This window comes from Amblyomma americanum, chromosome 6 (assembly GCF_052857255.1).
Source record: "Amblyomma americanum isolate KBUSLIRL-KWMA chromosome 6, ASM5285725v1, whole genome shotgun sequence".
Lineage (NCBI taxonomy): Eukaryota > Metazoa > Arthropoda > Arachnida > Ixodida > Ixodidae > Amblyomma > Amblyomma americanum.
The window spans coordinates 82,138,946-82,155,839 of NC_135502.1; the positions used below are offsets into that span (position 1 = coordinate 82,138,946).

At 47.8% G+C, this 16,894-nt stretch overlaps 1 protein-coding gene and 1 pseudogene across 1 annotated transcript in view; one reads left to right on the top strand and one right to left on the bottom strand.

Annotated features, from left to right (window-relative positions):
• The window catches only part of LOC144093794 (angiotensin-converting enzyme-like), a 144,930-nt gene that overhangs the window by 117,813 nt on the left and 10,223 nt on the right, over window positions 1–16,894 (bottom strand). Inside the window, exons 6-9 of the mRNA XM_077627498.1 lie at window positions 16,028–16,289; window positions 15,293–15,486; window positions 12,334–12,529; window positions 11,823–11,921 (exon numbers count right to left, since the gene is read on the bottom strand). Coding sequence (XP_077483624.1) covers window positions 11,823–11,921; window positions 12,334–12,529; window positions 15,293–15,486; window positions 16,028–16,289 — 751 coding nt within the window. The remainder of the gene's footprint in view (window positions 1–11,822; window positions 11,922–12,333; window positions 12,530–15,292; window positions 15,487–16,027; window positions 16,290–16,894) is intronic.
• Window positions 800–4,862, top strand: LOC144094386 (uncharacterized; annotated as a pseudogene).

Consider the following 16,894-nt stretch of genomic DNA (forward strand, 5'->3'; position numbering starts at 1 on the left):
GCGTCAGGTTTTTGACGGCGAGATTTTCAAAAAATTATTTAAGTGCTGTTCAGCGGAAAACATTGTACAAGGATGTATGTGACGTGTTACTGCCGGAGCCAATGTACAGGGCAATATGCTCCGGAGGCCCAGGCAGAGATGTCCTGAAAGGGGTGAAAAAAATGCAGGTCCCACCGGGAACAAATAATTTCTTCTTCAAGCTTCACACCGGGACTCTGTAAAATCTTTCCAAGAAAAAAGGGGTTTTACCTACCTTGGGGATCCCACTGCCTTATATGTAAACAACCAAAAACAATCGACCACGTTTTCTTGCACTGTTGGGAAGGGGTATATTTTTGGGACGTCCTTCAAAGGACCATCAAAAAAGAATTACCATTGGATCCGTATGGAATCCGATTCCTGCCTACAGCAAAAGAAGATGGCATGCCATTGGATTTAGTAATGCTCGCGGGCCTCCATAGCATATGGCGCTCCCGAATGGCAGGCTTTCATTGTGACCCGGATGCGCTGCCTGCGCGATTGTATTTCCGTGAGACAATGCACAAGTTCATTGAGGTGCTGAAAACACAAGCATCTCCCCCTGAGTGGCTTTCAAAGCTCGAACCTTTGACGGAACTCAGGGAATTTTAAACTGACAAGGCCTGGCCCTCTGGGGGCTGTAGGCTACCTTTTTGTAGTTTGGGTGTCTACCCGTGTATGCTTTTTGTTGTATTCTGTCGAAGCCCGGCAATAAAGAAAAAAAAAGATGAGATTGACATCCATAGACACGACGCTGCGAAGAGCGCGAGTACTTCCTCGTATGCTTGCTCCGGAGGGGGTAGCTGTAAGAAGCGGCGCTATAGCTCAGTGGCAGAGCGAGATTCTACTTCCGACCACCGAGCGTGACGGACGTGTTTCGGTGAGCTCCCGAGGAGCGGTTTCAGCGGGCCAGCAGGACCGCGGTTTCAGGTGTACAGACAAGCCGAACGAGGATTACCATGTGGTTCTGCCACATCTGCCTACAGGTTCGACAGTTTTAAATACCATTTTTTTGCATGGCCACACTCAAGCGTGGTCTTTCCGTGTTGAACATTTCCGAGACGCTCTAACGCATTTGTCACTGCTGTCGGAAGTAGTTGCCCTCGGTGCTTATCAAATGAATCACGTGTGGGCGGTAACATTAAAGGACGAAGAAGGGAAAAAGAGGATTATGCAGGCCGAGGCGTTCGTCGTCAAGGAGAACCGCTGTGTTGTCATAGATGCTAGCAACCAGGGCGTTCGGCTGAAGCGTATTGGCTGCTACAAGGTGTGCGCGATGACGACGTGCGGTCGGCGTTGGCGCCCTTCGGAAAAGTGGCCGATATAGCTAAAACATGTCGAAGGTGAGCGGCTGCGTCGATAAATCGTCGACGACGCGTTCCGTAATGCTGAAGCTAAACGCAGGCCTTATTATTGAGGACCTGCCGCACCAGCTACGTGTCGCCGAGGATGCTGCCCTTGTTTACGTCCTTGGTAGAGCTCCGCTCTGCCTTCGGTGCAGAGGCACTGTGCATATACGTCGAGAGTGCCGTGTGCCGCGCTGCGGAATCTGTCGTCGTTTCGGTCACGACGAGACCCAGTGTGTGCGTGCATACGCGAGTGTGGCAGGCCCGGCCTGAAAGGATGAGAGGCAAGAGTACCTGATGGATGAAGTAGTCGCCGCAGAAGCCACGCGTGAAGGTAGCATTGAAGGGGCCTCGAAGGATACGCCCCCTGAACTCCCTGGGCTGAATGGAACTCCGAATGCGGACTGTGGCGTGGTGGACGTAACGCTCGACGATGTTGCGACGACAGACGTAGGGAAGCTACGCGACGTATCGGATGGAGAACCAGCTTCCCATTCGCAGCAGAGTACCGCATGCGAAACGGATGAAGTCGACATGCCCCCGAATTCGAGCGTGCCAGCAAAGCGGGCGCACGACGACCACAACGGAGAAACCATCAAAGATGTGGACGGCAACGAGGAGCCTCGCTAAACACCCTTCAAGTACGACGGCCGTCTTTCAAACCGAAACCTAATGTGCCACCTGACCGGATGACTACGGCTGCAACGCCTCCGCTGTATAGCGGGGGTCACGCTTCAAACACAGCACCGGTGTCTCGGTCGGTGACCGGGGACAGTGTCTGCCTGTAGTCACAGTCCGGCTACTGCGACGTGCACCAGAACAGCGCGAGAGAAGTACGGACTTGCAACATGACTTCCTGTAATTGAGACGTAACTTCTTCTGCGACTTCCACATGCTTTCAATGGCGGCCAATCTATAAAGTAGCCTACGGGCCGCGACACTGAATGTGAGAGGCCTTTCAACGAGACGAAGACCGCTACAGCTAAATCGTCTTTTATTAGATAACGATATCGATCAGCTGGCTGTCCAAGAAACGAAAATTCAATGTGTAGAACACACTGAACGTATGGTTGAAGTTTTCCGTAATAGGTACAACGTGTGCGTTTGTCATGCGGTCGAAAAGTTGGGGTTGTGTTATTTTGAACCATTTGTCTAGCGCAGTAGTTGAATCTGTTATAACGTGTGATTCGGGGCGGCTTGTTGTCTGTGATTTTCTTTTTTCTGGAATGCCATAGAGAGCTGTATGTGTCTGTGCACCGAATAGATGTCATGAACGTGAAGGTTTCATTAAAAGTATTGAATCGTACGTGGCGTGCGAAAGGCGTGTTATATTGCTTGGATTCTTCAATTGTGTCTGCAGACCGGAAGGTAAAACTACTGAACAAGCTTCACGGGACGTTAATGCAGAACTGTTACTGCAAATCGTTAATCAAAATGGGCTAGAGGACACTCGCATTGGGCTGATACCAGAAGACCAAGCAAATTTCACGCACTTTCAAGGTGTGTCTCACGCAAGACTTGACCGCCTATATGTCCCTGTTGAGTTGGTGCCAGTTTGCTGCAGTTATCAAATCCGACATGTATGCTTTCTGACCCCTCTTTGGTTATGGCCACCTTTTGGTAGGAAGGAACAAGTGGCAAAATTCAACAGGGAGCCATAGAAATTCAATGAGAAGTTATTGTAAGATGAAATATTTGTTGCTAAAACAAAAGGAATATATCAGCTATTTGTTGCTGAGAACATCGGTTAATTTCATATATGAATGGGAACAATTTAAATGCAATCTTAAACTCGCCGCGATAGAACGAGCGTGTGTGCTGAGACACAATCAAAGACAACAAGAAAAAGAGCTCCATAACCAACTAAACTATATGTTAAGCGCTGCTGAGACACAATCAAAGACAACAAGAAAAAGAGCTCCATAACCAACTAAACTATTTGTTAAGCGCTGCTGAGACACAATCAAAGACAACAAGAAAAAGAGCTCCATAACCAACTAAACTATATGTTAAGCGCAGAAATCTTCAAGCCGGGATCGTTCGCGCAAGAAATAAAAGGAATGAAAAGTAAACTTGAAGTTATTGATGAAGAGAGGTACCACGGCGCAGTGATAAGGGCAAGTGCCGAAAGTCTCTGGCAGGGTGAAACGACCACAAAACGAGCGTTGAGCGAAGAAAAGAGGCGTGCGGTGAAGAAAGAGGTTAAAAAAATTTGTTATCACAATCAAGTTACAAGGTGAAAAGGCGTTGGTTGAGCGGGCCTTTTTGGAATATTACAGAGAGCTGCTTAGCCAGAAACTAAACGCTATTGGCAACTTCAGAGCCGACTTTGTTCTGCTCATGTCTGTTCTGGATGGTGACGCCAAGCAGACTCTTGCGAGACCTTCAAGTGTGTCAGAAATAGAAGCAGCCATTGACGAATTAGGTGTCAGTAAGTCGCCTGGGCCGGACGGCTTTGGTGCCACCATATCCAAGCTTTTTAAAGTTGAAATGGCTTCTTGCCTACAGCGCGTGATAGCTGAATACTATGAACACAACAGGACCCCTCTGCCTTTCAGGAATTCTCATATAGTATTAATACCCAAAACTGAGAACCCTGTTAGGTTACTCTGCGTGGAAAACTATCGTCCTAAATGTCTAACAAATGTCGACTATAAGATATACATGAAGGTGCTTGCCAGTCGGTTACAGAATGTTATCACGTCACTCGTAGGTCCGCACCAGACATGCGGCATAAAAGGCAGGTCAATTTTCACAAATATACACACAGAAAGAAGTGTCCTGGAATGTAGCGACCCAATGCATGACCGCGTAGCTATGCTGCAATTAGATCTGCAGAAGGCATTCGACAGGGTCGGACACGATATCCTGTTCGCGTTTTTGGAGCATGTGAACGTCGGCTCTGTCATCACGGACGGCATGAAAATGGTTTATAAAGAGTGCCTAGCTAATTTAGTCATAAACAGGCATTTCAGTGAAAGCATACAAGTGCTGTCTTCTGTCCGACAAGGCTGTCTACTCTCGCCTTTCCTCTTCGCCCTTTACTTGGAGCCATTCTGTTCAGACTCCTTACGGGACCAAACATTCGACGGTATACCTTCTTTGATGCGTAAGTTAGGGTTTTGGCTTATGCAGACGACATCGCAGTGTTTTGTGCCGACCAGGACAGTGTTCGTGAAGTTGTTAAGGAAACCGCGGAGTTCTGTAGTTAAACTGGTAGCGCAGTAGGTTGGACAAAATGCTTAGGATTCTGGTATGGAGACTGGGAACACACTCCAGAATTTTTCTGCCAAATGCAATGGACGATAACCCCTGGCAAGTACCTTGGAATTCATCTCAAACATTACCGGAACAGTAAAGAATATTGGAACGAGGAAAAACGGCGAGTTAAATCTCAGACAGCTAAATGAGGAGGGCACAATTTTTCAATGTTTTCAAGAACCACTGTGTGTAATGTATTTCTGGTTGATAAAATATTTTATGCTTTGCAGGCGTTGTGCATGGCAAGAGCGGCTGTGCAGAAGCTGCACCGAGTATTTGCGACGTTTGTATGGGCCTCTACATGGGAACGTACCGGCCGGTGCAACCTATTCTATGCCGTACGGAACGGGGATCTCGGGCTATCGCATTTATTTCTCAAACAAGTAGTTACCCGGTTTTTTTTTTTTACTTGCGCGATCAAAGTGATCATTTTCTGAGAAAAATAATACAAGTGCGATTATGTCATTCACTGCCTGAGTATATAGTGTCCACTGTATCAAGCACAACGGCGTTAAGTCCATTTTTGCGCGAAGTTGTCGCAACTTTTCGTATTCTCCAGGCGAGGTTTTCGGAAGAGTATTTGAACAAAGTCTCGCGGAAGATACTATATAAAGATCTACGTGATGTGTTCTTGCCAGTACCAGTGTATCGTGCTGTGTATAAAATGGCTTCTGAGCGTGATGCCCTTAAAAGGGTTAAACGAATGCCAATCAGAGCTTCGGTCAAGTCCTTCTTCTTTCAATTGCATACTGGCATTCTAATAGTGAAGCCATAGCTGCAAAGCAAAGGTCTCTTTGTGCCTTGGAGCGTTAACTGTATTATTTGTAAAAAAAATACTGAACATATCTTTCTCGACTGCCACGACGCAGTTTTCCTGTGGGATACTCTTCAGCGAGCTTTAAAAAAAGATTTGCCCATAGCGCCTTTTGGGATACGTTTCCTGCCATGTGCTTCACCTGATGGAGTACCGTGTGATATGATGATGATGCTGTGCATGCACAGCGTGTGGAAAACAAGAGTGGATGTAAGACATGAACATGTTGTTATACGTCCCGCTCGGCTGTATTTCGCTGAGAGTGTGATGTACATCAGGGATGTTTTCAGGGCACAGAATGAAACCTCCCGATTGGTTTCAGGTCTTGGACGGGCTGTCCTCTATGGGGCATTTTTAACTGCAATACACTAGACAGAATAAAACTAGTGCTTTTACCTCTTTGTATATAGCAGTGCTGCCTTTTTGTGTGAGTTTGTCTTTGCCAAGTCGGTAATAAAGAAAAAAAAAGCTCAGTGGCAGAGCGCTGGTCTTGTCAACCAGCGGTCGTGAGTTCGATCCTCACTGGCGGCTGATGTCTTTCAACAATTTTTTTCTTTTGTTAGGTAAACATGCGTATACTAATTAATGCAATGAGATATAAATTCATAGACACGACGCCGCGAAAGGCGCGCCTACTTCCTCTTATGCTTGATCCGGAGGGGTACGTAGCTGTAAGAAGCGCCGCTATAGCTCAGTGGCAGAGAAGATCACCTTCCGGCCACGCTTGTGAACGGACGTATGATGACGGGCTCCGTAGGAGCGGCTTCGGCGGCCATGTCTGGCCGCGGTAGCAGGACTGCGGAAAAGGAAGGTGTATACCAGGTTGTTCTACCAGGCTTGCCTACAGGGCGTTTCGTTTAAATATAGTTTTTTGCATGCTGATGTCGCGGCCCGTCCGTACCGTGTGGAAAGATTTCCGCGACGCGTTGGTGGAACATTCGCTGCTCCCGGACGTTATCGGCCTCGAGGCGTATAGCATGAGTCACGTCTGGGCATCACTTTAAAGGATGCCGAAGCGGTAAAGCGGATTACAGGCATAGGCGAGCTACTTGTGAAAAAGCGTCGCTGCTGGCGATTGACCCGGCGAACCAGGACGTGCGCCTGAAGCTGCACTGGCTTCTACACAGCGTGCCCGACGATTAGGTGCGAGCAGCCTTCGCACCGTATGGAAAAAATTCGGAAACTGCACAGGGGCGCTGGCTGGTGCATGGCATGACGGAAAAGGGCTCAACGACGCGGTCGTTCACCCTAAAAATGAAAGCCGACGTGAAACTCGACGACCTGCAACACCAGCTGAACGTCGGTGGTGAGTTGGCCCTTGTCGTTCCTGGCAGGCCTCCGTTGTGCCTGTGGAGTACCGGCCACATCCGTAAAGAGTGCCGGGTTCCACGCTTTGGAGTCTGTCGACGGTTCGGTCACAAGGATGACCGGTGTGCCCGCACTTACGCGAGCATTACTGGACCCGAGACAAGTGAGGACTTATCTGAGCTTCTAATGGACGAGGCGGATGCGGGGGAAGCAGCTGGATATACAGGGCTGAAAGTGAAACAAGATGCGCCTTCCTTGACGCTTCTAACGAAGTAGAAAGTTACGGCAGCCAGCGCTGATAAGGCTAGTGAAAAGTCGTGGATGCTCCCTCCGAAGACGACCACGACTCACAGAAAGAAACGACGAAAGTTTGCGTCGAAACACCTGAAGGTGTAGGGTCTCCAAGTACTGACGCCATGGACGTCAGCCAGGAAACGGCGGCCTCAATGGCTGGGAAACGCCCATATGAAGAGAGCGTCGGTCAGAAGCAGCAGTCCGGTGATGGCAGCGATGAGCTGCCGTCGAAAACACCTGGGATACGACGTTCAACGTTACAACCGCGACCGAATTTAAAGGCTGAAACACGGCAGGCGGGAAACCGCCTCCGTAGTTGTGTGGTGCTCTGGATGATCTGTGTGTCAGTTTTCAGCCGACTAACGTCAAGCGGTCTCAGCAACCAAGCTGGGAATGTGCGCGAAACGGGTTGCAGTGGCTGGACATGCTTGAGAATGTATCCCAGTGGTTCGCTGGGAGGATGTGTGCGCTCTGTATCGCCAAGCGAGGAAGGCTACATGATTGCGAAGGTCGGCACCTACGTCTACTGGCGACGCTTTTAACGCATGGCGCATAAGCTAAAGACACCACTTTGCGTAGCTACTTTGAATATCAGAGGGCTGGGAGCTAGAAGGCTAGGAGCTAGAAGGCGACAATGCCAGCTTAATCCTTCTGGATAACAGTATAGATATAGTAGCTTTGCAAAAGTCAAAGATAGAGACTCAAGAGCATACCGAACGCATGGTGTCTTCTTTTCAGAAAAACTTTCATGTGTGGTTATGTCATTCCGTTGGTGCATCTTGCTATTTATTCGTAATTCGTTAGAAATAAGCGTCGAGTCAGTGTTCGCCTGTCAAAGCGGTCTTCTTTTGGTGACTGATTTCACTTTCTCGAATTTATATTGGCGTGTTGTGTGTTTGTATGCTCCTAATTTAGAAAGCGAGCGTCAATTGTTTTTTGAGTCTCTTGAGCCATGGTTGCAGAGCGACAAGATTTTGCTTGTACTCGGTGACTACAACTGCGTGTGCGCACCTGCGGGCAGAGTGAAACGCAGATCGCGAAGAGACAAAAGCTCCGAACTCCTGAAGACATTAGTGCATGATTACGGTCTTGAGGATGTTTGCAGCGTGTTCACCACTGGAAGCCAGACAGAAGTCACGCACTTTCATCGGGATAGCCACACGAGACTCGACAGGATTTACGTAGCTGTCGATCTTGTGCCCCTCTGCTCTGCGTACACTGAAACCTGTGTCTTTCAGTGCCCACTGCCTAGTGAGTGCGACTTTTGGAATGAAGGGAAAAAGACCTCGCTTTAACTGGCATCTATGCAAACTGAGTGGAAAAATTCTTGACGATGAGGAGTTTCTTGCGGAAGTTACAACCGAGATTAGAAAGCGGCTTGCTGCGCACCCAACCAGTTTCGCAGCTCAATGGGATGGCCTCAAAGACTGGGTGAAGATAAAATCAATAGAAAAAAGTACTGTGATTCGTTACAAGCAGTAAGAAAAAGAAACAGAACTGAATGCACAACTTGAGTGTTTACTGAGCATGGAAAGTATTGAGCCGGGAAATTTTCTGCAGAAATACAGGACTTTAAAAGTCAGCTCGAAAGAATGAATACCGACAAGTACAAAGCAGTGATTATACGGTCATGGTCTGAAAAATTGTGGGCCGGCGCAGCGCCGACAAAGCGAGCGCTATCAGGCGAAAAAAGGTACGCTTGCCAGAACGAAATCAGAAGCATCAGATATGAATGCCGCGTAATGGAAGACGCTGAAGATATTCCGCGCGCAGTAGAACACTACTTCAAACCGCTGCTTATCAATAAGCTAGAGACTCTAAACAGCTTTCAGGAGGATTTTTTGTCTTCTGCCAAGACTGCATGACGATGACCAAGAAGCTGCGTAAGGCCTCCACAGCTGGCGCTCTGTCAAAGGTCAAATTTTGAGGCTTCACAATCACCCCGGGTTTATAAAGTGTGCTAGTGCAGTAGTGTTTTTGCACTAAAAAAATCAGTGGCAGAGAGCTGTTCTTGTAAATCAGGTGCCATGAGTTTGAACCTCAATGGCAGCTCAAGTCTCCGAAAAAAATATTTTCTTCTGCTTAGTTCGGGTTAACATTGATATGCCAAACAAAGCGATCAAGTAGAATCCACAGTCGCGAAACAGTGACATACTCGCGCGCTTCCTTAATGTCTGCTTTTAAGGGGGATGCTGTAATGAGCGCCGTTTGAGGCCGTTTTCTCGTGTGTGCTGCCATATTGGAGAAGTGGCGCCATCTACCTGCTCGTCTGGCCATTAAAGCTATGCAGTAGTTGGGGGGGCCGGCCGCAGCTGCGTGTCGCTGAGCGACAGCAGTAGCCGGCTGCGGTGAGTAATCGCGTTTTTTTAACTGATTGCACAGGAGGCGCTTGCGCTGAGGATAAGTTTTACTTGGGAAAGGTTCTCGCGACACTTAAAGCCTTTCTCTGGCACAGTTGTCGCTGGTGCGGCAACTTTAAGCATTCCGCGGACGTTCCATTCCGTAGACGTTCCGGATAACTGCCCCCCCCCCCCCCCCCCGCCCCAGAAAAAGAAAAACAACATTGTTCGTTTTTTTTTTTCGTGTGAAGAAAATGCGTGTATAGCAAACACTAAACATAAGTAAAAAGGCGTTTAATAATCTTTTTTTTCCCAGTCGACAGTATGGATCTCTTGCATCCGCTTCGCGGCTAGAACGCCCCAAGCGTACTCCACATTGCAATAATGAATCAAAAGCTGTCCACAACTCCTCTATGTATGGGGCCGCAACCTCCAGCCCGGGCTCGCCCAACGCGCGGCGAAACAGCACATTTCCTGGCCCGATCCCGTGCTGTGCTCCAGTCGATAGTACTTCTATGCGACACGAAGGATACAAATCAATAATAAGTAAGCTTGCAAGGGGTTATACTTTCTCTGCTCTTGCATTATTATAGTGAGGCATAATATTTAACTGAATACTTAATATCAGCTCAGTCTGATGGTTCTCTACATGGGTTACGGATTCTGCTGTGTAATGCTTCTTGCCCTGATACATATAAAAATCCGACACATGAATCGTGTGCTGGCGGATAGTTGTCATTTGTGGGATTCAAATAAAATCTTCATATATCTTACTCACACTTCTCCACTGACGACATGTACAGTTCGAATTTGCGATGACTATATGAATGTAGCCACATTTTGTCTCTTCGCAATGAAGATTTTGTACAGAAATGCTATAAAATTTCCTTAAGGTTTGATGAGAAAAGCGGGCAGTAAGAACGTCTTAGGATGTGAAACAGCGGGACGGTGCTTGATGTGGTTTTTTTCTATACTCTCACATCCACCAATGCCTAACCAGAGGAACTGATGTGTGCTTCTATGGGGGCTACTGAAGCGAGTGCCACTGTAGAAAAAAAATGAATTTGTTTTGAGGAAATGAAGAACACAGAAGTGTCTCACTTCTCAGCGGACAGTTAAACCGCGCCGAGGGTGAAGGAAGGAAGGTAGTAATGAAAAAAGAAAAGGAGTGGGCTGCTGCAGTGGAGGTGTCCAGAATACTTACGTCCACCTGGGGATATTTAACATGCACTGATATCGCACAGAACACGGGCGCATTTTGCGTTCCGCCTGCATCGAAATCCAGCTCAGTAGCCGATCGCTCTATCCGCTGAGCCATCACAGTGGGTTGCGGGAAAGAAAAATATGCTTATTATGCCACTTCTACACTTTTGTCAAATCACGCCATTCAAGTAGAGAAGGCGGGGTGGTGGAGAAGCGAGGCTTTCCTGGATCAAGGGCACTATGAGCGCGCTCGTCTGTGAGGAAGGATTGCCTCATCTCGGCCCCTATTTTTAGCCTACGTCGAACCATGGTGCATAGATCTGCTCCGCAATCATAACGTAACAGATTCTAGTCTGCTTACGGCGCACATGAAATTACTAGTTTATGCGGACGGCATTTGTTTGATGTGTTTGGAATAGGATATTGTACACAAAGTTGTTACAGTTGCAAGAAAGCAATGCGAAAGTTGAAGTGGCTTCCTAATCAAGTGAGAAAAACGGGTTTTTGTCGCGGACCGGCTGACCGTGCGCCAGAATATTTCGCTTGAACAAAGTGGTCACCATTTGCGTGCGATGTACCCCGATGTGGACAACTGCTGCCATCGAGACGCCGATGAGCACTGGTTGGAGCAAACGTGCCTTGTGAAGTGAAAAGTGGCACGTTGGCAGGACAGAGCTTTAAGTTTTTGTAAGGCAGGATTTGTTATGTTACCCTAGTGCCAAAATTATGACGTCATTGATTTCTTGTTGACGACGCATATCAGTGTGCCAAAGATTCACAGTACTTTTCTTCGTTTAGACCTCCACGTAAGAAATAAAGAATCACACAAATTTTCCAAATTTGTCCCTGCCTCTCAGAAGCAATGGTTTTTGCCTCGCTCATTTATTCACACATTATACTCTATCCTATTTTTTTTTTCGATCTTCATGAGCATAGTCATTGCTCTTTCGACCTGGTGGAGGTTAGAGTGCATATAAGTTCACTTACAGTTCATCCGATCACTCAGCTTTCAATATTACGTATTGGATGTCTATCTGTAGTTACGTATTGGATGTCTACCATGTTAACTGCCCCGTGGTACCTACCAAGTGTTATCTACCCCTATACTCTCATAACATGGTACTGTAGACAAACACGGGAAAATTTAGTTTCCTCATACGTGGGCTGCACAAATACACACTTCTCGGGTTCCTTGTCCTTCTTTCAATAGATCGCGGCAAAAGGTGAAGGCGCTCTGACCTGAAGTAGGGTGCGAAGTGGGACACGTGGTGCTTTCCTCCAACGTCGAAGTACCTCCTCGCCTCCTGCGTAGGCGGCTTCACGCCTTGGTATTTTTCTCTTTTAGAGGACAAGAAAAAGAGAATGGACAATTACAGAAGTATGACTAAATAAGCCTGATCCATTGAATGGTCGTAGATCAGTGCAGATGTGCCGTAACCACTAATGTCCAAACATTGCTACCCTTCGAATGTACGGCTCGCCGCAAGCATGTTCCTATTTTCTATTCCGTTATTTTTAAAGTATGTATTTAATGACATTCTACCCACCACGTATTACCTTAAGACGCTCGCGCAACCTTGAAATGCGGTTATAATTATCATATGCACTCGATTTGGGGCTCTTAATATTCCCATGGCTTTGCCTCTCTGTACTGTTTCTCCTATAGCGGTTTATGCACGGTCACATTGATTCATGCGTGAACTCTCGACCTCAGCTCGGTGCATAGCAATGAAGGACTTGTAGGGCATACCGGTAGTCCCAAAGCGAAGAGGCCAGGCTCTCGGCAGGGATCCGGCCTAGAAACACCTCGTAGCGCCATTTCTCCACTGAGAGAATCCAGGGCAATGGTACGATCTTGAATAATGCCTCCCGCAGAAGTCGTGCCACCACGTCGCGAGCAGGGGGCTTGAGATTCTCGGGTCCTTTGCCGAGCAGCACTGGAAGGCCTACGAATATCAACAGTAACCTTTTCGTCTAGTGATGAATAAACAAATTCCTGAAACAAAGTATCTGCCAAATGACATTTCGTGTAAAAAACCGAATAGCGCAACTGAACTGCCGCACTTATTCATTTTTAAATACGCTTTTCCTTTTCATGAAGCGGGTGATGAAAGATTAAGAGGTCGAAGATACATTGGGAACTCGATCAAAGAAAGAGCCGCCTGGGAGAGAATTTATGGGGTCCCAGGAAAAATGTTATCCGTTCGCGACTCGCCTCCTAACTCACGGCTTCGCGTGTTATCGAATATGCGCGCGCATTACCGGTCTCCTCTGCTAGACTCAAGGCTCCCCTTCCCGCTAGCCAAGGACCAAATGTATCACAATCACGTGGTCTCGACGGCATAAGCGAAAGCGATAAGCCTCGCTGAAGCGCCGGATCGCAACCCAGCCACAGGCGAAAGAAAGTCGCGTAGGCGTGACCGCGGCGACGGCACTGTTCTCCTTTACGGCCTCGTGTACAAATTTTGGGCTTATCGCGCCGATAAGGCCACCGACACAACCGCGTAATGCGCTTACTCGGAACGCTGGTATAGACCTCCTGATTTCAGATCAGACGGGGCGCCGACTTACGAGGTAGGATTTCGTGGTTGAAGGTATGAACGCGCACGTCTACACCCTTTATCGTTATATACGTGCAACGTTGGAGACGCTGGAGTTCGGAGCAACCCATGGGAGGCTAAACTGCTTGACTGCATTGCACTTCAGGGCCGTTCATCACCGATGCACGCTTCGGATATGGTGCCGCCGGCTGTCGCGTTAGGTAAACTCTCCGGTGGCGGTCAACCAGTCATTTTATTTAGCGGTATAAACCACCACTTTGCAAAGCAAATTCATCTCCTGACTGGTTCATGCCAGGCTCCAGTCTCCACTGTGCTGCACGCTTTTCACCCAGACAAGCCACCGACTACACTCGATATGCGAAGGCGCCTAGCTCCCTACTTGTGCGCTATTGCCGCGAGCTCTCACGTAACGAAAAATTTCCCCCAGCGTCTTTGTCCGTGTAACGCATTCCATGGAGATCTCACTTGAGATTGGCAGTAGGGTCGTGGCTTGAATATCCTTGCATTCCTAGCCAAGTTAGGTTAAGCTGGGCTGGAAGTAAAAGCAAGTGCCGACAGTTAAAGCAAGCTAATACGCGTGGCACGCAGCATATGTAGCGCAGCCCTGTCTACGACGAGGCTCGCTAACATGCATCGCCACACGGCTTATAGCAGAGTATTTAAAGTACGGTTACCATGAACTGCCGATATGTTTGCTAGGGTAGATATGGCATGCTGTGGCGTTTTCTCGGCTACATCGCAGAGCGGACGCCCGCGTACTGGCCGGCTCAGAATGCTGTCTGAAATCTGATGCGGCACATGGGAAATGAGCCAGAACTCTATTATTCTAGCTGAGCGCATTCGGCTCCTTTGCCCTTTAGAGCGATTTGCTTCAAGTTTTTTGGGCTTGTTTGATATTTTATATAGATATCCGTATTTTTAAGGCTTTCATATCTGTAAAGGCCCTCTTTTTTTTCTGGCTCAATCAAATTCTCTCCATTCGAGCTTCCGGTTTATTTTTGAACCGATGATTCGATCCCGTGAACACCACATGCATTAAAAATGCTCCCGTTAATTCGAAGCCTGCATAATTCGAACAAATTTTTGCCCCCGTTGATTTAAAATTCTCGAGAACTGACTGCATTACGCACTCGATGATCCATTGCTATTGCCCAAATTATTTTATTTTACTGATTTTGCTGCATGTGGAACATTCTCTGAGGTCAACAGCTGCCGTTGGCGTGGTGTGTCGTAGCTGAATACTCCCGCAGCTGACAACTGAGAAGGGCGTCCAGAGAAGTCATACTGGGTGCGGTCATAAAATAAGGAAGGGGGGGGGCGGGGGGGGGGGGGGGGGCACTGCCCAGCTGATCTTCTCCCTTCATTACTCGTGTAAAGGGCAAAAAAGTGGTATTTTCTCTTCTTACCTTTCTTATCTTAGTTGTTTTTGATTGGCCGGCAATTATGGTATGGCATGTGGGGTCCAACATCCCAAAGTTGAAAGTCTGCTACGGGGCAAGACTGCTGTGGACGGCTCTGGACTAAATTCGACCATCCGGGAATTTTATCGCGTACTGAGATCTCACAACAGAAGGGTACTTCAAAGTTTGCTTCCAATAAATACAGCGAGTGCAGTCGCTGGGTTTCAGTCCTGCAACCTTCTTTCGGCTGCAGAACGCTTTTACAACTGAGCTGCGATGATGAGTGGTTGGCAATTATCGTGCGCATTGCTGCTGACAGACATCACTAATTATTTTTTTGTTTAACAGCAAAGAGCTTTCGAAGAAAGGGGGGGGGGGGGGTATGAAGATTACAATAAAAGAAGTGGGAGCAGTTTCCGCAGAATTTCTCTATAAATTACCCCGTCTAGCCTAAACTTCAGCCACTATTAGAGGAGAGACAGAACGAGAGAGACTTGAAAGAAGAAACAAAAAAGAAAAATTCGGGAATAAAACTTGATCACTATAAGTCGACATCATCACTCTTGGTAGCATATAACGGCGCTAGTCAGTTACCCAAGATGGACCCGGTGAGGGGCTTTATTAGCAATTGATGGGACGTCGCAAATCTAGACTGTGATAAAGGGGCATTACTTTAGGCGGAGACAACGTTTGTTAACGGTTCACCAGAAAAAAAAAACGCGGTCACGACAGCGCAAGCCAAACTTACCATCAGACGTCTGTGCGGCCTTGCAGGTCGCCGCGTGGCCGAAGGCTTCCCCGAGGGCTTCGTGCAGGGCCGCCAAGGGCGCCGTCCTGAACAATGACCGCTGATGTCGGTACGCCATGAAATACTGCACGTGACCCATTTCGTGAAGCGCGGTCTCCTCGTCTGTCTCCGAGCCGCCCAGGCATGCCTTGATCCTTTGTTGCCGACGAGAAAGGAAAGGATGACACGATGCGTGCGACCTTTGCGGGACACTAATAGAACCTCGGTCACACGGCGCAACACGGTACAGCTTTCTCTGTGGGCTTCCCCACACGCGTGCAGCGTGTTATAGCTGTCTCGCTTTTGCACTTGTGTGCTGCATACGTCGGATACGACTACTTCCTGTCCATAGAACTCTCTTGAAACAGATCAAACAGTTCTTTTACTGCTCAGTGTCCTTTCAGCAACATTGTATTTTAGAATTATATGTTGGACGAAAGTAGAACCTTGTAATTTCCTTATCCAGTTTAAGAGAACTGATTCCCAGGCCTGTCTTACCATTCTGTGTCGGATGTACGATGCGCTGTAGTGCTTCGCTTGTTTCATTTTATTTCTGAGTGATGAAGTGAATTGAAAGAATTTTCGAACTGTAGGTAGCACTATGTTTGCGGGGAAAGGTTCTCGCACACGGAAATATCGCAGTGTTGAAATCCAGTCCTGAGAAAAGCAGAGAAAAAGAAGGGGGAAAGCTATTACCTAAAGTCACTGCCATCGCCAAAATCGTAAGCCGTAGCGTGGCAGTCCATAGCGGTGTTGTTGTCCGGCCTCTCGAAGACGGAATTCCTCCAGAAACTCGGCGGCAATGGCGGGAAACCCAGGGCCACGTAATGTGCCTCGGCTTTTCTAACGATGTCGGTGGCTGTGCTACGCCTTCTCTGTCGGCGGTCACCAGGAGTCCCAAGAATGGGCGGCACGACCAAGTCCGCCAGGCTTCTCCAGTTCTCGCCATAAGGGTTGCCTGGTAGTGGAGACCAGGCCGATCGACACCGGTACTGCTGTCACAGAGGCTCACAGACTTGGCAAGCACTCACTTAATTTATGCTGCGATAGCAATTAGAATAACGTTTCCGACTAGCACTGTAAGTTTTAGATGCGAGAGTCACAGTTTCCGCAGAAGTAGTGATTATAAGCAACTTCCTCTCGCGCGCATATGCCCAGACGCGCACGCCCGCACTTCCGCATCACCATTTTCTTACGTGCATATGCACCCTGACAACTCCAATTGTTCTTACGCTGTTCTCTCTCATGAATGCAAATTGCCTCCTCTTCATGACACCTCTCCTGGCTTCGAAAGTACAACGCTTTGAAGAAAAACTACTCTCTCTTAATGTTGGAATAAAGTAAACGAGTATATCATTGTTTCGAAGAATTCGGAGATTTAAAGGAGAAACTTCGTATTTTTCTCGAGGCTCTCTAAGTAATTCCGAGGACTGAAACCTTCAGCAAGAATTCGGCTATGTAAGCAACTGCTATCTTTTTTTCCATGATCATGCTATGCTTGAGCAACCAGGACTTGAGAGACAAGTTCACTTCGCTCCACCTTAACCCAGCTCTACTAGAACA